The 21,285-nt window shown below is 43.5% G+C and overlaps 1 protein-coding gene across 1 annotated transcript in view; it reads left to right on the top strand.

The window, feature by feature from the left end:
• LOC115655990 (cytochrome c-type heme lyase) overlaps positions 1 to 21,285 on the top strand; it is an 86,979-nt gene that overhangs the window by 28,247 nt on the left and 37,447 nt on the right. Inside the window, exon 6 of the mRNA XM_030572137.1 lies at positions 10,897 to 10,970. Within this exon, the coding sequence (XP_030427997.1) occupies positions 10,897 to 10,970 (74 nt within the window). The remainder of the gene's footprint in view (positions 1 to 10,896; positions 10,971 to 21,285) is intronic.

The raw sequence follows: 21,285 nt of genomic DNA, 5'->3' as shown, positions 1-21,285 counted from the left end.
ATCTTTCACAGATTAAATTACTGTATATGCTGTTTAGACTGTTTTTACAAAGTTAAGACTACAGCTTGATTTCTAATATAAAGATACTTTATCTACGAGTTTATTGCTTGTCAGTACGAAACAATGCTCAGTGTTAAAATGCTGTAGCTTAAGAAAAAGATTTCAATATCTCTCACTCTCCTACTCCCAAAACTCAAATGTCTTCAGTCAGGGCCGGTGCAAGGAAGTTTCGCGCCCTAGGCAAAACTTCCACCTTGCGCCCCCCCAGCCCTGCAGCAGCTCCCCGCCCCCCCTGCCCTGAAGTGTGCCACCCATCCCCATGGCAGCTCCCCACCCCCTGGCCTGGGGACCCCTGCGGTACCTCCCCACCCCAGCTCACCTCTGCTCCATGTCCTCTCCAAGCAGGACTGCGCAGTGGAACCCCTGGGCTGGCGGCTGCCGGCAGCGGCGTGCTGACCCAGGGGACCTCCCTGGATTGCCAGCGGCGCGCCAGGGCAGCCAAGAGGATTTCAGGAGCCTGGGGTCTTCGGCGGCAGAGGGCCCCTGCTTTGGTGGTAATTTGGCAGCGAGGGGCCCATCCGCTCCGGGACCCGCTGCCGAAGTGCCCCGGAGAGCCGCCATAGGGCCCCCCCCCACCGCCGAATTGCCGCCGAAGCGGGACCAGCTGCCGAAGTGCAGCCGGATCTTCAGCAGTAATTCTGTGGTGGAGGGCCCCCGCCGCGGGTCTCTGGAGCACTTCGGCGACTGGTCCCAGAGCAGAAGGGCTCCCTGCCGCCGAATTACCGCCGAAGACCGGGTTGCATGTCAGCAGCGGGTCCCGCTTCGGCGATAATTCACTGGCGGTGGGTCCTTCCGCCCTGGAGCGGAAGGACCCCTGCCAGCGAGGACCAGGAGCAGAAGAAGCTCCAGGGGCCCGGGCCCCACGAGTGTTTTCCGGGGCTCCCGGAGCGAGTGAAGGACCCTGCTCCAGGGGCTCAAAAAACTCTTGTGGGGGCCCCTGCAGGGCCTGGGGCAAATTGCCCCTCTTGTCCCCCTCTCTGGGTGGCCCTGCCGGCGCGCTGACCCACAGAAAGCCCTGGGCTGCGGGCTGCCGCGGCGGCGCCCTGACCTGGGGGACCCCCTGGGCTGCTGGGTGCCGCGGCGGCGCGCTGACCCAGAGGAAGCCCTGCGCTGCTGGCAACGGCGCGCTGACCAAGGGGACCCCCGGGGCTACCGGCTGCCATGGCGGCGCGCTGACCCAGGGGACACCCTGGACTGTGGGCTGCCGTGGCACCGCCCTGACCCGGGGAACACGCTGGGCTGCTGGCAACGGCGCCCTGACCCGGGGGACCCCCTGGGCTGCTGGCTGTCGTGGCGGCGCCCTGACCCGGGGGACCCCCTGGGCTGCTGGCAACTGCGCCCTGACCCAGGGGACCCGCTGGGCTGTGGTCTGCCGTGGTGGCGCCCTGACCCGGGGGACCCCCTGGGCTGCGGTCTGCCACGGCGGCGCCCTGACCCGGTGGACCCCCTGGGCTGCGGGCTGCCGCGACGGCGCCCTAACCCGGGGGACACCGTGGGCTGCGGGCTGCCGCGACGGCGCCCTGACCCGGGGGACACCGTGGGCTGCGGGCTGCCGCGACGGCGCCCTGACCCGGGGGACACCGTGGGCTGCGGGCTGCCGCGACGGCGCCCTGACCCGGGGGACACCGTGGGCTGCCGGCCGCCGTGGCGGCGCCCTGACCCAGGGGACACCCTGGGCTGCGGGCTGCCGCGGCGGTGCCCTGACCCGGGGAACACCCTGGGCTGCCGGCAACGGTGCCCTGACACGGGGGACCCCCTGTGCTGCGGGCTGCCGCAGCGGCGCCCTGACCCGGGGAACCCCCTGGGTTGCCTGCTGCCGCGGCGGCGCCCTGACCCGGGGGACCCCCTGGGCTGCGGGCTGCCGCGGCGGCGCCCTGACCCGGGGAACCCCCTGGGCTGCCGGCTGCCATGGCGGCGCCCTGACCCAGGGGACACCCTGCGCTGCCAGCTGCCGCGAGCAGCTCAGATTCCCTCTCTGTCCTAGCAGCAGCGGCTGCTCAACCATTCCAAAAAAAAAATTGAGGGGCGCTTTTTGGCGCCCCCAAATCTCGGCGCCCTAGGCAACCGCCTAGTTCGCCGAAATGGTTGCACCGGCCCTGTCTTCAGTTTAAAACATGACACTCAGGTGACTTAAAAAAACCATTAGAATTTACCTTGACAAAAGGTGTTGTGAAAACTTTTTATTTATAAATGCACTTTGAAGGTAAGTGCTCTGTCACTGAGAACCAGTCAGAGACTAATACATTTATTTGGGCATAAGGTAGTCTCTAAGGTGCCACAAGGACTCCGCATTGTTTTTGCTGATACAGACTAACACGGCTACCACTCTGAAACCTGTCACCATGTTAGGTGACTTAAACTCTGAGTCAACAAAACATTTAAGCACGTGCTTAACTTTAAACTCATGGGTAGTTGCTTTGATGTGCTTAAGTATCTTGCTGAATCAGGATCTTAATACAAGCAGATATTTTTTTTTAAAATCCTTAAGAAACTTTCCATGAATGTCACCAATTAAGACAAATTTTTAAAAGGATTTTTTCTACATATGTGGCATAGTTTGCAAAAAAAAGACTGAATAATTCCAATGACCTAATGACTATTTTGTTAATTGTGTGCTTTTTACAAATTATTTCAATACATTTTTATGCAGTACTACATTGTGGCTGTGGGAGAGCTAACTTGAGCTATCAACTGATATCTAATACATAAGAGTTTATTTCCTGTTCCTTGGTGGGGAAAGGGTCTGTAATTTAATGTCTTTAGTTTAAATATATATAATATTTTAAGGATATAGCTGCAGCAAGACTATATGGCTGCTTACATCAACAAAAGCTGCAAAATTCAGAATGAATGCTGAAAATCTGCTCTTAAACAGCACTATTTATCTAGGTATTACAGCACATATTGCCTGTAAAAACAACCTATTATTCAAAAGCCTTGTAATGATTTTTATGTCATCATGTATTTTGCACAGCTTTACAATTATTAAATGTAATTTAAAAATCTTAGGAAACTATCAGCTTGCTCTCTGATCTAACACATCCTCCCTTTGTAGGAGTTTTGACCCTGACTTCAATGAGATCAGGATCAAGTCCATAGCTGGTAACGCAGAATGTACTACTCATCACTTGCACGCACAAGAGAGGTTTGACTCTGCCAGAAATTATCACTGACAGAGCACTTACCTTCAAAGTGCTTTTATAAATAACAAATTCTCACAACATCTTTTGTCAAGGTAAATTCTAATGTTTTTGTTGTTTAATATGAATGACGATGCTTATATATTTACATTCTCCTACGAAATAATAACAGTTTCACTGAAGCTCGCAGTATATGTTTAGCATCTGCCTGCTCATTAACACTTTTTTTTGGTCATAAACTTCCTGCTGGGAATAGCAATAAAATAATAACTCTTTTATTGAGATTCTCCAGAGCTAATCAAAATGCTATATATTATAAATATGTAACTCTTTTAAAACAGCAACTGGGATTTTAAAAACATGTTTAAAATTCAGCTTTCAAGTATACTGAATGTAGTGTTTTAAAAAAATAATTATTCTATATAGCCATCTAATCTATCCCAATACAGTCACCAACATGCTATACACGTGCCTAGGTGAAGTATTATATAAAAAGTGCAGTGATTATTTGTGTGAAATGTCAGTATGAATGCTGAAACTTCCTTACTATTGTTTGTTTCAAAGAGACCTTTTAAAATTTTAATTTAGGACTTGTAATAAACCTCTATTTCCTTTTTTCATCTTGTACTGTGTTTATTGAAGTTTCTAAACTGTTTGCTAGTCTGTACCAGCATTGTCCTTTTGCATACCTTCTTATGAAAGACTCTAATTTTATGTAAAGAATATATTGTAATTTGATATAATGAATGAATGAAACATCAATGCTCTTGTATTTGATACTTAACTCTTGTGTAGCGCTTGATCTGTAGATCACAAAAAAGGTAAGTATTATTTCCCCCATTTTAAAAATGGGGAAACTGAGGCACAGAGCAGCAAAGTGATTTACTCAAGGTCACTCTGTAGGCTAGAGGCAGATCCAGAAGTAGAACCTAAGTCTTCAGAGTTCCAGTCTAGTGCTCTATCCACTAGGCATCACTGCCCATCATAAAGTTTAGAACAAATATCTGTTTAAAATGAAGTACTTCAGCACACTTTGGAAGAAATCCACATAACATACAAGGATGCATGCACATTTTAATCTTCCAAATCATGAGTAACAGTGAGTTTTATTTTATCATGGGCTTATTACTGCCTAAAAGTGTAGACAGTGGTTATAATGAGGATGGGGTGAGGGACTGCAGCTGCACTTCGTTGTTATTGCTGTGTACTGTTCTCTCCATGTTTATTTACGTATACCTAAATACTAGGTATAAAACTGGTGTCAGTTTAATACTTTAAGTTGTAAATTTGTAACTGGACATTTGACTTCAATCATCCACAGAAGTTCAGAAGTACTAAATATTTTTTTAAGATAATGGCAGTTTTAAATATAAAATATCTATTGACTTTTCAATGATCACTACTGTTTGAGGTTGGTTTTTTCGGGGGGCGTGAGGGGTAATATGATTTCCTAGCAATAGCATTGGAGCCATTCTTCTTCTTCTCATATCTTTGGATCTTCTTTCTCAAAAGGATGGCCACATTTTTAGCTGATCCAGACTTACTGCATCTAGTAGACCTTGAAATCATGGCACGGGTGCAACAAATGATTTTGAAACCTAGGAATTAAGATACAAGAGGGGATATTTAAAAGCAATTCTTGATGGAGAGGTGACAGTATATGGCTTCTGCAGATCCTACTTCTTTGAAGTCCTTACCCAGTGTTCTGAATTTGGTGAAAGGAATGAAAAATTATGTGGATTTTTGCACTAGACATTTTAGGTCTATGAATATAGTTTCATTCATTGCTTTATAGATGGTTTGGGGGTTGCTTGTTCCCAGGCATATACTCCCCAGTAGTGTAACTTTGCAATGGAAAGGTGCTCCAGCTATACTTGCAAATGAGTAGCCTCTGTCCCCTGACACTCCAAAGACACCAGAAGGAGAGACTGAAAGTGGTGGTGGTGGTGGGGAGACTAACCAAAAGAGGAACAAACAGATGGAAAGTGCGAGAGTCTGAAGGAACCAGAAAAGGTATTAAGTGCAGTCTCTGTTTGGACTGTGATTGGGATATGATTTGGGAATCATAGTTTTAATGAGATGAATTAAAATTCTTAATTTTTTTTAACCAGATATTCGATACAAATTATTTAGGTGACATGTACAGCTGCAGGAAAATATTTAAAATAAATCACTCTCTGTCCAAAAGTAGATCACAACTTTTAGTTGTAGCTTGCTGCACACAGGAAGAAGACAAAACAGCCAAAAGCTATTGCATGTTATTTTCCACTTTTTATTGTATTTCCAATGCATTTCCACAAGTCTGTGATCTCTAAGTGTAGTGTATGCATACCCAGTGTTTTTCTTTTTTTACTGTATAAAAAAATCCAATTGTGATGTTAATAAAAAGGATTAAAACTTATTGTCCCACTTTACTTTTTTCATATTTTAGCCCAACAGCACTTTTCATTGTTAATGGAGCTCTGCCCTATTTTGGCAGACTTCTGAAATTAATCCTACTTTAATTTATGTTGGTGTCTCTTTAATACCTGACACTTACTTTATGTTAATATTTAAAATTGATGGTACAGTGCTTTGAAGATGTAAATTGTTGTGTGTTAAGTATTTATTAAAGAGACACTGTCAACTTTTTCACATATGCTAATTTTAAATGTTCAGATTTTGGTATGCAATCCTTTAAATAAAATGTCCTAGAAAATGTAATTTTTAATATTTTTAAAATGCGGTGTAGACGCTTTTCTTCTTTCCTGTTGATAAGGGTGCCTCTAGCAAGGGAAAAATTGACTTTACTGGGTGAACAGCAGGATTGACGATACACAAAGTGCTGTTTGAATACACAAATTAAACTGAAGGGAAATAGAAAAACTAACTGAAATCAGTTACTCTTAATTATTACTTTTAACTATAGTGGGTAGGATTTTCTAAGTGCATAGATGACCACAAATCCCATTGACTTCCAGTGGGAATGGTGTTCCTAAATCACTTACGCACATTTGAAAATCCCATGCAATAAGTACAATTTTTTCAGAGAAATTACTTTTATCCCCCTCAAGCTGATGCTATTTCTCATAAGAAAATATGGAGAGAGCAACTAGTATACAGTAATACAAATATATCAGCAAGCTTTTACTTGTTACCTTCTTCCTGTAAACATCAGGGGGAGGCTATATGTAAATAAAAGCTGAAGTTGTCTTTTTTGTTTATAATAAAATTAAAGTTTGACATGACTAATACACTTGACTATTATTGTCCCACCCTGGTGTACCCAGTCCTAGCAGGAGGTTGTCTGTTACAGCTGTCCCCCTGCTGCATTTCTTTTTCACCCTCTCCTTTCTATTTGTCCTCTGTGGCCGCCCTTCCCGGCCATTGTGCTAACTAAAGTCACAGCCCTATTCATAGGAATGGCTTGTACAGACTAACTGAAGCCATTGCTCTGCCTAGGGAGGGGGCTTCTTGCTTCTTTGTTTGGCTCCTTTGTTCAGACCCGGGCTCGGTGTGGGGGGCGCTGCCCAGAAATGCAAGACCTGAAGTGGCCAACTAATTAAGCATATGAGTCATACCTGTGGCTCAGAACATGCCCAGGCATGCCTATACTTACCTGCAGCCTTTCCCTGCCTTCTCTTCTCCCCTGTATCAAGAGGAGCCAATCAAAAGTACTGGTGGGAAACTGCCTGAGTTTGCCTTCAAAGCAGGACATTTTCTGATCAGACCTCGGAGAAGGTCCTTGCTTTGTCACCTGGTCTGATCAGCTAGGGGTCTTTAGGGGGCCCTCTCCTCGCTCTCGTTTGTTTTTGAGCGTGCCCCCGTTTTTAAACTCCTCTCCCACGAACAACGAATTTGTGCCTAGAGATCTCCTGATTATTGTAAGCGAATCGAGTCCTCTCTCCATCCTCCGATGCTTCCTGCCTCTGTGCTTGCTGCTGTCCTGGGGATTGGTAAGAACTCCCTCTTGCAGACTCCCCCTGTTCTAGCTGCTGGCCTTGTTTCCCCAGCAGACAGACCCAAGCTAACTCCTTGGTCTGTATCTGTAATCTGTTTCTTACTCCGCAGCGCCTTTGCTGCTAAAAATAAGCCTGTGCCGCTGCTAAGCTGTGCCTTCCTGGACTGTATCCTGGGCTGCCGGCTTGCAGCGCCCCACTGCTGCAGCCACCCCCACCCCCGGGGGCTGTACCCTGGGCACACAGCACTCTGCCCTCTGGAACTGCTCCCCCTCCCGATCAAAGAATCGGCATAGTGTAAGGTGCACCTATTAGAATCAGGTTCTTAGTCTAGATAAGTTGTATTTTCATTTTGCATAGCTGTGGTTAAGTTAGGTTTAAAGAACTGTTTGTATTGTGCTCTGTAAGTTAGGTTTAAAAAAGAATTGTTGCATTGTGTTCTGTTACTTGCTAATTTGTGTTGTCTTGGTTAAGTTAGATCATAAATAAGATTTTGCTGTGTTCTGTATAACTGTGGTTAAGTTTGTCTTCCCGCTGCCCCAACCCTCTGCCCCAAGCTTGCCCGTGTCTCCCCCCCCGAGCTCCTCAGTCACTCGTTTCAGTCTCTCTGCTGTTTAAACTTGCAGCCTGTCTGCTCTCTGTGTCTCCCTGAGTTTAAATCTCCCTCCGCAGAGCCTCTGCCTTTGGTCTCTGCTCCACCACGTGCTCCTCTTCCCCCATCCCCCAACCTCATTCCTCTACCACTGCCTTTCTTTCTCTCTCTCTCTCTCTCTTAATCCCTTCCCCCACGTGTTCACCCCGCTCCTATTGCTGCCAAACCTCAATTGTATTACTGAAATCTAGCATAAAACCCCATTGGTTACCTTTTTCTCTCTGACACATCTCACATTTTACATTTACACCACTGTGATACATTTTTACGTAGAGTTGTTGGTTATTTAACACATTTTACCCATAACTGTTAGTTGGTTATATGCTGCTGTGACACACCCTTTACATAGAAATTGTTAGCTACCTGTTACATTTATACTTCAGTGTTAATTGGTTACCAACTGTATTGTACCCCACTGTATTGTACCCCACTATTGAAACCACCTATACTATTTACTAAAAGAAACCCTTCCCCAATTGTATACCTTAACAAACCCCATACCCCTCACTATTGAATTTTCCCTGTTTTTGCATTTTCTTAATAAAGTTTATTTTGCACCCCACCAGTGCAGTAGTTGTCCCCCAAGATCCCCTACCTGCTGGCAGGGTCAGAGGTGTGGAAGGAGGGGTGGATGCAAGAACCCATACATTGTGGGAATGGGGGTGTGAGAGAGACCGCAGCCTTCCCATTGGCTTGGGATGGGGGAATGGGCTATCCAGTTGGTACTCATAGTGCTCTCTCTCACTTCTACTTATTTAGACTTCTCCCCAGGGTTTTCAAAAGCCTCTTGATCCAGCTAGTTGCCCTGCAGTCCTCTTAGTTGTAGCATAACAGCTGTGTTTTTAGGATGCTGCAAGTCTGCCTTAACTGCCTGCTTTTGGATCAGGAAGGAATTTTTCCCATTGGACCTAATTGGCAAAAGTGTGGTAGATTTTTTTGCCTTCCTCACAGCATCATGGAAGCACAGTTAGGTTATAAGAATTAAGATTTAACAAGTTTAATATTAGGAAAGGAAAACTGTTTTAGCTTTTCGCAACTTGCAGCCAGTGCCCAGTACAGATAAGGCTAAAAGAGACCAGTTCTCAGAGGTAAATGAGATCCGGGATTTCACTGGTGATCCATTTGCCTATGGGAAAAAGTGGAGACAAGAAGTCTTGATGCCCTGAAGTCGTCCCTTGGTAACTTTTACACCTTCTACAGATATGAGGGAGGGGGTCCGAGAAGGGGCAGGGGCTGTTAAAGAAGATTCAGAAACAAACTACCCTCGGTTATTGGTTTTATGATAGGAATCCTGTAACCCTGTACTGGATCCAATTAAATGTCTGGTATGGGAGAGTGGGGGGTGGCATATAATGCTTTCCCCCCACATGTTAAATAAAGTTGCTCACTACCACTTGAAATCATTCCGTGTGCCTGCTTTTAATTAATCTGCATGGGCAAATCATTGGTTTGGATTTAGTCTCAGGATTCCTATTACCTGGATCAGAGAAGATGAAACTCTGTTTCTAGCTGAAGATAATAAATGTATCAGTAGAATCATGGAACTCTGGGACCAGATGAGAGAAACTCAACAATATTATCCCTTGCAGGGTCAGTCATATATGCAAAGAATGCCAAATATTTAATTTTTACTCTCTTCCTTTAGTTGCAATGACAATAAAACAATTTCCAGAGATTTAAGAGGTAAATAATAGGATTTCTGACAGTGATCTTGGTATTATAAAAAAATAATAATAATAATTGTCATCACTGAATCCAGGTTCAAATTCTGCCCTCAGATATACGCATAAAATTCTCATTTACTTCAGTGGCAATTGTGCACATATATCTTATGGCAGAATTTGGTCCTTAAAGTGTAAGATCACTGGATGTACAATGTTTCTGTTTTTTATACATGCTGAGCACACTAATAGAACTCCTATAGCAATACAATGGTCATCATTAAGAAGTCAATATTTGCCAGCAGTTATTCCCTCTTTCCAAGTATAGGGGAAAAACAGTGGTACCTCACATTCTGCTGTTTGGCAAGTGTTGATGAATGATGCCTTTTTAATGGGTTCCAGTGTAGAATTCAACCTCATAAACTGCTTTGCCCACAAACATTATTTAATTGTTGCTCTTAGGAGCGTATTATGCTGCCAAAAAGTAATAGAGATGACGAATATATCTTTACTCCTCTGTAGACAGAATGAACCAGCACAGATGATCATGAGTGGAAGATTTGGTTATAAATGGAAACTTCAATCCAAAATTGTACTGGGTAATTTGACGGTTTACAAAATGCTCAATTTAATTGTGCAGCTGTGCTTTGGTACCATTCTGCCAGCTGCACATTGCCAGAGAACAGCAAGACTCTAGCCACATGCCCTTCCTCCAACCAATCCCCTTTGCTGGGGGCTGTAACAAGATTAGAGTAGAGCTGTGCATTCCCCTGAGGTGAGAGAATCTCAGCTGGCTAGTTATGCAGGCTTTCCAGCTCTTTTGCAGTGATGCAGCAGTGCAAAAGAGTTGGAACAAAATCAAGAATCTGGCCTTCAGTCTCTGTTTTGGCTAACTAACTTACTAAAACGAGTACTCATTTTCTGTGAGTTTAGTATGATTCTGCTGGATTTATTTAAAACATGAGAAATTTAAAATGTTCTTGAATCATTTTAGATTGTCACTGTAAAATATATCCATTTTAATTTATCATAACTTGTCACTATTTTTATGTTGATTAGAGAGTGCCATCATTTGTTAGCCGACTTTCTGCATCTGTTTAATCTTCCACAAATAACTATAAGTATTTTGAATACTTGGTCAATGACTTGGAGTCACAAGACACATTGCATATTTCCCTGCTTTCTTAATTTATCACTAAAAAAAATCAAAGAGCAGCAGCAGTATTAGATCTTATAAATGATTTAGTTTGAAGTTTTATAAAAAGGATTACAAAATTTATTACATTTACTTGACACTTTAAGTTTTGGTAAAGTATTTGAGATCCTATACAATTTTACAAATGCTGGGAAACTTTAACAAAATGGTCAATGCATTCTTCAGATTAAATTTCTGACTAAAGTTCACATCCCTGATTCTTCTTCTTAATATTTATCTTGCTATGTAGGGTGAAGGAATGTTGGCATATTTTGGTAACTTTCGTCTGCTTGCAGAGTTCTCTACTCCTTTTGTGAATCAGCGGTAGGTGGTTGTTAATTATTTTACTTTAACTTGTGTCTTGCCATGTTAGATAACTGAATTTAACTGTAAATAACAAAAAGAAATTTGATTCATTTTCTGTAGGCATACTTCAACATAGCCAAACTTATAAGCTGGAAAAATTTTGCTTGCTATGAACATTTTGGGCTATTGTACTCCTAGAATTATATTCCAGTGCATTCCAGAGGAGTTCCTCCTTATTGTAAATGGCATTCTGAAGCTGGCATAAATCTTTTGAAGAAAAGAATATGCATAAGTGTATAAGTTAGATGAGTATAAATAGGTTATTAGATAAAAACGTATGTAATACAAGTTTTCATTTCCATTGTGGGTTTCCAACAGCCTTATGAACACAAGAAGAGGTTCTAGGTAGCTTTGTCATTGAGTCAAATTGTGGAATTGTATTATAGATTCATAGACTTTCAAGCCAGAAGGGACCATTGTGATCATCTAGTCTGACCTCCAGCTCACTGCAGACCACAGAACCTCACTCACCCATTCCTGTAATAGACTCATAACCTCTGGCTGAATTACTGAAGTCCTCAAATCATGATTTAAAGACTTCAGGTTACAGAGAATCCACCATTTACACTAATTTAAACCTGTAAGTGACCCCTGCCCTATGCTGTAAAGGAAGGGAAAAAAATACCCCCATGGTCTCTGGCAATCTGACCCCAGGAGCAAATTTCTTCCTGACCCCAAATATGGTGATCAGTTAGACCCTGAATATGTGGGCAAGACCCACCAGCCAGACACCTGGGAAAGAATTCTCTATAGTAACTCAGAGCTCTCCCCATCTAAAGTCCCATCAGTGGCTGTTAGAGATATTTGCTGCTAGCAGTCGCACATCAGCTACATGCCATTTTAGGTAGTCTCATACCATGCCCTCCATACCCTTAGCAAGTTCAGTCTTGAACCAGTTAGGTTTTTTGCCGCCACTGCTCCCCTTGGAAGGCTGTTCCAGAATTTCACTCCTCTGCTATTTAGACACCTTTGTCATTGTTCTAGATTACTTGAGGTGTATATTTTATAATTCTGCATGTGAGTATCTGACATACCTTTACAAGTTGCAAACTGTGAAAACCTGTAATTTAAAGATTCATGGACTGTGAACTCTAAAAAAGGACACCCTAGGATATCTAGTTCACTCCTTCTTTCTCTCCTCCTTCCCCATGGAAACACTTGTGGAGATTGCAGAAATGATGGGGAAAAACACACACAAAAACTATAATAGATAAAATATTAAAACATCTAAGTAAGGCCATACTGTGGCTAAACTTAGAAATACCTGGAAACAGAGCTTTCACACTCTTTCCTTAAATGTAGTGTGATGTAGTAGTCTGGGATAACCAGTTCTACATCACTAAAAGGGCTTGCAACCTACCTCACACACCTTGGTGGAAAACTCTGGCGAGAGTGATATGGGACAGCATAGTTTACATAAATATTTAGTATTTATTATGGGTGATCTCAGAGCACAAAACCCATCAGGAAGAGGTAAGAAAGTCTCCCCTGTAGCCATGTTTTCTATTAAGAAAAATGTAGAAAAATCAGAACTATCTTAGTCAAATAATGTGGAACAATTCCTGCATACTGTCTTTAAGACTGCATTTTTCCCCCTTAAACAAATCCAGCAATGTCTTCCCATCCTTGATTAAATTATTCCACAACCCAGTAGACACTAGCAAAAAATATGTATTGGTAAAATCAAATTTACTCTTGTTTCTTCGAATTTCAGGGTGCTAACTCTTATCTTTCTTTTTAATCACCTTGAATAAGTCATCCCCTCTCTTCTAACTCTTTTGGTACTTAGAAATACAGTAGATCTGATGTTCCTTCTTTCACAAGCCTTATATATCCAATTCCTTTAATTTCCCCAAGTCCTGTGTTCCAGTTTGAGCTATGTTTCCGGGATGAGCAATACAGAGGTCAAATGTCTTCAGTGGCAATTGCAAGAACCATAGTTAGAGTGGGAAAAGGGAAGACTGGGTCAGGGGAGATAAAGCATATTGGAAGCTATAAGGAAGAAAAATGCAAAAAGGGTAGGGCAGATGTTTTATTGGAGGTTAAGGAGTCCTTGCCTCATTCTACTTTGATATTCTGAATAGCTTTCAGCTGTGTTTCCAGGCATCTGTGCTATGATTCTCCTTCACAGTCCTCGAGTGCTCTGGCATGCAGTAGAGCAGCAATTCTTAAACTGTGGGTTGGGACCCCAAAGTGGATCACCATCCCATTTTATGGGGTTGCCAGGGCTGGCTTAGATTTGCAGGGGCTCGGGGCCAAAGCCCTGGGGATTCAGGCCGGGGGCGAGCCCTCAGGTTACAGGCCCCCTGGCTGGGGCTGAAGTTTTTGGGCTTCGGCTTTGACCCCTTCCTAACCTGGGGTAGTGGGGCTCAGGCTCTGTCTTTATCTTGCCCCCCTGGGGCAGTGGGACTCAGCTGGGCTCTGGCTTCAGTCCCCCCTCCTGGGGTTGTGTAGTAATTTTTTGTTGTCAGAAGAGGTTTGCGGTGCAATGAAGTTTGAGAACTCTTGCAGTAGAGTATAGTATGCTGCATAGTCTCTAGTAGTTCTATAAGAAGTGCCATGTCAGGGTCTGCCTCAAACACTGGGTTGGCAAATTCAGCTTTTAAGTTAGGGAGAAGGGGTGAGATTATGAAGGCTACTTTTGATTTGTTCAGAAACCGCTAGGTGGTGATTCCTGCTTTAATCTATCAATATTACTTCTGTACTGAGGAGTCCAGAGGAAAAAAATCCAGTTGTGGTCTTATCAAGGTTATATAAAAGATCATTTTTACTGTTTCTTCTTTCTTTAATTAAAAGCTTTTCTTGTTTAAGAACCTGATTGTTTTTTTTTATTCTGGTGTGAGACCCCAGGGGACGGGGTCTGGCTTCACCAGGGAATTGGTGGGGAAAAAGGAAGGAAGGGGGAGAGAGAGGCTAATTTATCTCTGTATTAGGATTACTGTCTCTCTCAGGGAGAGTCTGGGAAGGAGAAAGAGAAGGAGGGGGGAAGGTGAATTTTCCTCTCTGTTTTAAGATTCAAGGAGTTTGAATCACAGTGATCTTGCAGGGTAACCCAAGGAGGGAAAACCTGGGAGAGGCAACGGTGAGGGAAAGGGTTTACTTTCCTTGTGTTAAGATCCAGAGGGTCTGGGTCTTGGGGGTCCCCGGGCAAGGTTTTGGGGGGACCAAAGTGTACCAGGCACTGGAATTCCTGGTTGGAGGCAGCGCTACAGGTTCTAAGCTGGTATTGAGCTTAGAGGAATTCATGCTGGTACCCCATCTTTTGGACGCAAAGGTTCAGAGTGGGGATTTATACCATGACATGGTGTGCAGGGTGTGAGATAGATAGATAGAAGTCAAAAAGCCAGTGAGTTTTTTATTTCTCTCCCTGCTAACTATCTGCAGGCAGACTGAGAGGTTTGGGTTTAGAAGCAAAAGCTAGTAGGATTTTTTCTTTCTCTTTCCCTGCTAGCTGTGTGTAAAGCAGGCTAGAGGAGATTGTGTTAAAAGCAAAGGTCTGCAAGTTTTTTTTTGGTCTCTCCCGAGTAGGGAGAGGCATTAGGGTTTAACAAGGATCTTTGTTAAACAAAGGGACTCCAGTTGTGAGTCACCATACACAAGCAAAACACATTTGCAAATGAATGGTTTTTTTCCTTTCTAACTCTGTCGGGAATAGCTAGGTAGAAGGAGTTTAAAAAAAAAGACTCTGTTGCTAAGCAACCTGAAGAAGGCAACAGAAAAGCAGCATTTCAAGCAGTAAACAGCAGAGGGCGCCCCAGCACAAGGAAGCCAGAAGTATGAGTTCCAAGGAACGGGCAAAAGTGGATGCAGAGAAACAAATCAAAGATGCAGACCACAAGCGAGACATGGAAAAGAAACAAAAAGAACTAGAAATAAAACAAAAAGAGATAGAACTGAGAGAAAAACAGGTGCAGCTGAGAGAAAGAGAAAAAGAGGCTGCCCACAGGAGAGAGCTGGAGATAAGGGAAAGAGAGAGGGAAAAGAGGGAAAGAGAGAGGGAAGAGAGGGAAAAAGAGAGAAAGCATGAGCTGGAATTAGCGCAGTCTAAGTAGAATAACACAGCCAACCCTAACAACCCTTCACCAGTTGTTATTCCACATCCCAGGAAATTTCCCACCTACAAGGCAGGTGATGACACTGAGGTCTTCCTAGAAAATTTTGAAAGTACCTGCCTTGGGTACAGCATCTCTGAAGACCAGTACATGATAGAGCTGAGGCCACTGCTCAGTGGACCCCTAGCAGAGGTGGCGGCTGAAATGCCTAAGGAGAACATGAACGATTATAAACTTTTTCAAACCAAGGCCAGAATCAGAATGGAGCTAACACCTGAGCATGCCCGTCGGAGGTTCAGAGCCCTAAGGTGGAAACCAGATGTGTCATTCACCCGACACGCCTACCACATTGGAAAGAATTATAATGGCTGGATATCAGGAGCCAATGTTAAATCTCTGGACGACATGCACCTCCTAATACAATTGGAGCAGTTCTGGGAGGGTGCTCCTGAAGAAATAGAAAGGTACATCCTAGATGAGAAGCCCAAAACTGTAACTGAGGTGGGGGAGATTGGAGCCAAATGGGTGGAAGTGGCAAAGAAGAAAAAAACTACTATCAAGGGGAGCGAAAATCATAGGGGTCACACCGACAATAAACACTATACCCAAGGGCAACTCCAGACCCCACCTACAACCCAAGGTAAGCCGCCGACTCCCTATTCTCTCACCTCACCAATCTCCAGTAACCCACCTCGGCCCAGTGACCAGTCAGCTGGGCGATGCTTCAAGTGTAATGAACTGGGACATGTAAAGGCCAACTGCCCCAAGAACCCCAACCGAGTGCAGTTCATTATATCTCCATCACTCCAAAGATCCCCAGGCCCAGATGCCTCTCAAATACCCTCGGAGCGAAGGGAAATTTTGAGAGTGGGCGGAAAGAAGCTTATTGCGTGGAGAGACACGGGAGCACAAGTGTCAGCTATCCACCAATCCTTCGTGGATCCCAAATTCATCAACCGAAAGGCCCAAGTGACAATTTACCCCTTCATGTCACAAGCGGTAAACTTGCCTACAGCTAAACTGCCTGTTCAGTACAAAGGCTGGTTAGGAATATGGACTTTTGCAGTCTATAACAATTATCACATCCCCATGCTACTGGGGGAAGACTTGGCCAACCAGGTAAAGTGGGCCAAGAGGGTGGGAATGGTTACACACAGCCAAACCAGGCAAGCTTCCAGACCCATCCCTGTTCCTGAGCCGTCCACAGGGGCCTCGTCTGTGTTAGCAGAGACCCAGACAGAGGTAGTGGACCCGGATTCTCTGCCAACGTCTGCAACAGCCACCGTACTTCCAAGTCCCAGACCCGGACCTGGAAACACAACCAGCACTAGAACCATTGCCAGCACTGACGCCAGCGCTTGCTAACGCATCTTCAACACCAACACCAGAGAGCGCCAGCGAGCCTGAACTGGCAGAAGCAGCAGACAACCATACCCAAGAGGCTCAGCCAGAGCCTGAAATACCACCTGGTGCACCAGCGGAGAGCGGTTCACCAGCCATGAAAACAACCCCAGCACCTACATCGCTTCCTGAAGGACCAAGCCCAAGTCCACAGTCTAAGGAAGAACTGGTGTCTATAGCCTCCAGTTCCAGACTGAGCAGGAAGCAGATGACAGCCTTCAGAAAGCTTGGGCGGTGGCACGGAGCACCCCACCGCCTCTCAGCTCTTCTAACTGGTCCCGGTTTGTTATAGAACAAGGGCTTTTATATAAGGAGACTCTTTCTGGTGGACACCGGGAAGACTGGCATCCACAAAAACAGTTGGTGGTTCCAACTAGGTACCGGGGGAAGCTCTTAAGCTTAGCCCATGATCATCCCAGTGGCCAGGCTGGGGTGAACAGAACCAAAGACAGGTTGGCGAAGTCCTTCCACTAGGAGGGGATGGGCAAGGATGTTGCCAAGTATGTCCGGTCTTGTGAGGTGTGCCAAAAAGTGGGAAAGCCCCAAGACCAGGTCAAGGCCCCTCTCCAGCCACTCCTCATAATTGAGGTCCCATTTCAGCGAGTAGCTGTGGATATTCTGGGTCCTTTTCCAAAAAAGACCCCCCAGAGGAAAGCAGTACATACTGACTTTCGTGGACTTTGCTACCCAATGGCCGGAAGCAGTAGCTCTAGGCAACACCAGGGCTAAAACAGTGTGCCAGGCCCTAACAGACATTTTTGCCAGGGTAGGTTGGCCCTCCGACATCCTTACGGATTCAGGGACTAATTTCCTGGCCGGGACCATGAAAGAACTGTGGGAGACTCATGGGATGAATCACTTAGTTGCCACCCCGTACTACCATCAAACCAATGGCCTGGTAAAAAGGTTTAATGGAACTTTGGGGGCCATAATATGTAAATTCATAAATGAACACTCAAATGACTGGGACCTAGTGTTGCAGCAGTTGCTCTTTGCTTACAGGGCTGTACCACATTCCAGTTTAGGGTTCTCACCATTTGAGCTTGTGTATGGCCATGAGGTTAAAGGGCCATTACAGTTGGTGAAGCAGCAATGGGAGGGGTTTACACCCTCTCCAGGAACTAACATTCTGGACTTTGTAAGCAACCTACAAAACACCCTCCAACACTCTTTAGCCCTTGCTAAAGAAAACCTAAAGGATGCTCAAAAAGAGCAAAAGGCCTGGTATAATAAACATACCAGGGAGCGTTCCTTCAAGGTAGGAGACCAGGTTATGGTCTTGAAGGCGCAACAGGCCCATAAAATAGAAGCATCATGGGAAGGGCCATTCACTGTCCAAGAGCGCCTGGGAGCTGTTAACTACCTCATAGCATTTCCCAATTCCCCGCTAAAGCCCAGAGTGTACCACGTTAATTCTCTCAAGCCCTTTTATTCCAGAGACTTACAGGTTTGTCAGTTTACGGCCCAGGGAGGAGATGACGCTGAGTGGCCTGACGGTGTCTACAATAAAGGGAAAAGTGATGGTGGCGTGGAAGAGGTGAACCTCTCCACCACCCTGGAACGTCTGCAGCGGCAACAGATCAAGAAGTTGATGCACTCTCCCGTAAAAGTTTCCCAAAATCAACTGGTTAAAAATAATCCTTACAATGTAAAAAATCTTGTAGTTGTACATAATTAGTAGCATATGTAAGGGTGCATGTGTTTATTGATCTTTTTATTCTACAGTTCTAGGGAGAAATCACTGCCAGTGTGGTTCCACACTGTCAGCGATTTGGGGGTGTGTCATAAACAGATAAGTAAAAGTTAATACTCATAGACTCATAGGTCAGAAGGGACCAATCTGATCATCTAGTCTGACCTCCTGCACAAGGCAGGCCACAGAACCCCACCCATCCAATTTTATAACAACCCCTATCCCAGGACTGAGTTATTGAAATCCTCAAACTTGGTTTGAAGACCTCAAGCTGCAGAGAAACAGAAGTACTTCATCTCTCTTTTGCCTGTAAAGGGTTAACAAGATCAGTGAGCCAGGCTGTCACCTGACCAGAGGACCAATCAGGGGACAGGATACTTTCAAATCTTGAGGGAGGGAAGTTTTTGTGTGTGCTGTTAGTTTTTGGTTGTTGTTCACTCTGGGGGCTCAGAGGGACCAGACGTGCAACCAGGTTTCTCTCCAATCTCTCCGATACAGGCTCTTATAAGTTCAGAATAGTGAGTACTAGGTAGATAAAGCGAGTTAGGCTTATGTTTGTTTTCTTTATTTGCAAATGTGTATTTGCTGAAAGGATTTTAATTTGTACTTGCATACTTAGGCTGGGAGGGTATTCCCAGTGTCTATAGCTGAAAGACCCTGTACCTATTCCATTTTAAATTTACAAAGATCATTTTTACTGTTTTTCTTTCTGTATTTAAAAGCTTTTCTTGTTTAAGAACCTGATTGTTTTTTTTTATTCTGGTGTGAGACCCCAGGGGACGGGATCTGGCTTCACCAGGGAATTGGTGGGGAAAAAGGAGGGAAGGGGGAGAGAGAGGCTAATTTATCTCTGTATTAGGATTACTGTCTCTCTCAGGGAGAGTCTGGAAGGGGAAAAGAGAAGGAGGGGGGAAGGTGAATTTTCCTCTCTGTTTTAAGATTCAAGGAGTTTGAATCACAGTGATCTTGCAGGGTAACCCAAGGAGGGGAAGCCTGGTAGAGGCAACGGTGAGGGAAAGGGTTTACTTTACTTGTGTTAAGATCCAGAGGGTCTGGGTCTTGGGGGTCCCCAGACAAGGTTTTGGGGGGACCAAAGTGTACCAGGCACTGGAATTCCTGGTTGGTGGCAGCGCCAAAGGTTCTAAGCTGGTATTGAGCTTAGAGGAATTCATGCTGGTACCCCATCTTTTGGACGCTAAGGTTCAGAGTGGGGATTCATACCATGACAGTACCAATACTTTTTTTTAGATTGTGATATGAAACATCACAACCTATCATATCATTAAAGATAGATAATTTACTTTAAATGTTTCTTTAAAAGTTCCTTGACTGAGGCCAAGTGTCCTTAAATACCCAGAATTATTATTTTATCAGACAAACCGGAATTTCTGCAGAAGATGGTGATAAAGTCTATTACATTAAAGGATTTATTGTTCCATAAATTTATATATATAACTTTAATTAAATTTGAGGAGAACCAGACCTTTGAGACAGTAAGTAATGTAAATTGTTCATAAAGATTAATTTATATTGTCATTTTGTTGTTTGTACTCTACTATAGTATTAACAAAAATAACACCAAGCTGCAGTTATACAGTCGCATTTCAATCTAAGCATTCCATTGTTTTATATAAACAACTCAATTATCACTCTTATGATTTGACTTACATTCTCACCAGAAGGTATATAAAACATGGGTCAACTTAGTTCAACTGAGAATTCTCTTTGTAACATATGAAAATCTCTTTAAACTATTTGTACCTTACCATATCCTTATTTTAATTTTAAAAGAACATAAGAAATTTGTTTTGTTTAGCTTGTCAGTTTGAAAGTGCCAGAGTTGAATGTTATGGATAATACAACCCTAAAGGAAAACTGTAACTAATAATCTTGTAGCCCAATTAATGGTAGTATGTAATGTTATGAAATAACATACTTGGCAAGTGAAATATTTTCATCCTCTTTATTTACAATAATAATTTCAATTTTTAGAAGAAACTTTAAAGATAAAATTTAGAACGATAAAACTATAGAAGAAAAATCAGACTATTGTTCTGGATTTTAGTATCAATCTTGACTCCTCTCATCTCCATCTTGCAATTAGAAAAATATTGGTATAATATACCTCTATAATTTGTATTTTGATAAAGTAATTTTATGACTCAAATGAAATTGTTTCTGGAGATCTGTAAATATGAATACTACTGAAAAGAGTTTGTTCAGTATTCCTAATGACTAACTTAATGCAAAAAAAATGTATAGTACAGGACACTAAAGTCCTGCTCTTACAGAGCAGATTTCTGTTTTTTGAAAGATGTATGCTTTTTTTTAATCCATCTTTCAGAACCTACATTGTCTGAAATAGCTGAGCTATGGAATTGAATTGTCTGCCTAAAATTTAAAGGTTTAAACCACAGTCTAGCAGAGCACTATTTTGCTCACTTCACAAAAACCACTATCACAATTTGCTTCCTTGTTGGCCATGTCGGTATAAAGACAAAGAGCTGAATGGATCTAGAGACTGAACCTCCTTCTTCCCTTGTGATGGTCATTCTTCTCAGCGTTAAGCACATAATTAGAATAGTGAGGGCAGTATGAACTTCCTTGATGCTGTCTGTGCTAATCTGTTCTATAGTTAGTTCTCCAGCACCATCTAATAATCCATCGCTTTCACAAACATTAAATACACTTTTAAAAAAATTACAAAGGAACTGCACAATTGTTATAATAGTAAATATAGGTTTTATTTTTTCTGATATCATTACTTTGCATCTCCTTTTTGTTCTTCTACTGGGTTCGGATTTGGGCATGTCCATTTACAAGGCAAGTTTAATTTCAGCATTGATTTAGTCAGTGATGGGCAAAACATGAATTGTCATTCTGACTTTGGTTGCGGGCAGTTGTTCTGTTGCCATTTTTTCATTTACTGTTTAAAAATCAGTACCTAATCAGCACCTTGATACATATCTAAGAAAATATTTGACTTTGATTATCTTACTAGGGATCTATAATGTCCAGTCATATCACAAGTATCTGTCAATATGGCTGTGCCCCCTAGTAATAAATTAGTAACAGGCTATACTATTAGTTTTACAAAGTGTAAGTTCTAACAATCATTATATCTGTT

The sequence above is a fragment of the Gopherus evgoodei genome, chromosome 8 (genome assembly GCF_007399415.2).
Source record: "Gopherus evgoodei ecotype Sinaloan lineage chromosome 8, rGopEvg1_v1.p, whole genome shotgun sequence".
NCBI lineage: Eukaryota > Metazoa > Chordata > Testudines > Testudinidae > Gopherus > Gopherus evgoodei.
The sequence above is the reverse complement of the archived record's forward strand: the minus strand, read 5'-3'. Positions and strand labels throughout refer to the sequence as shown.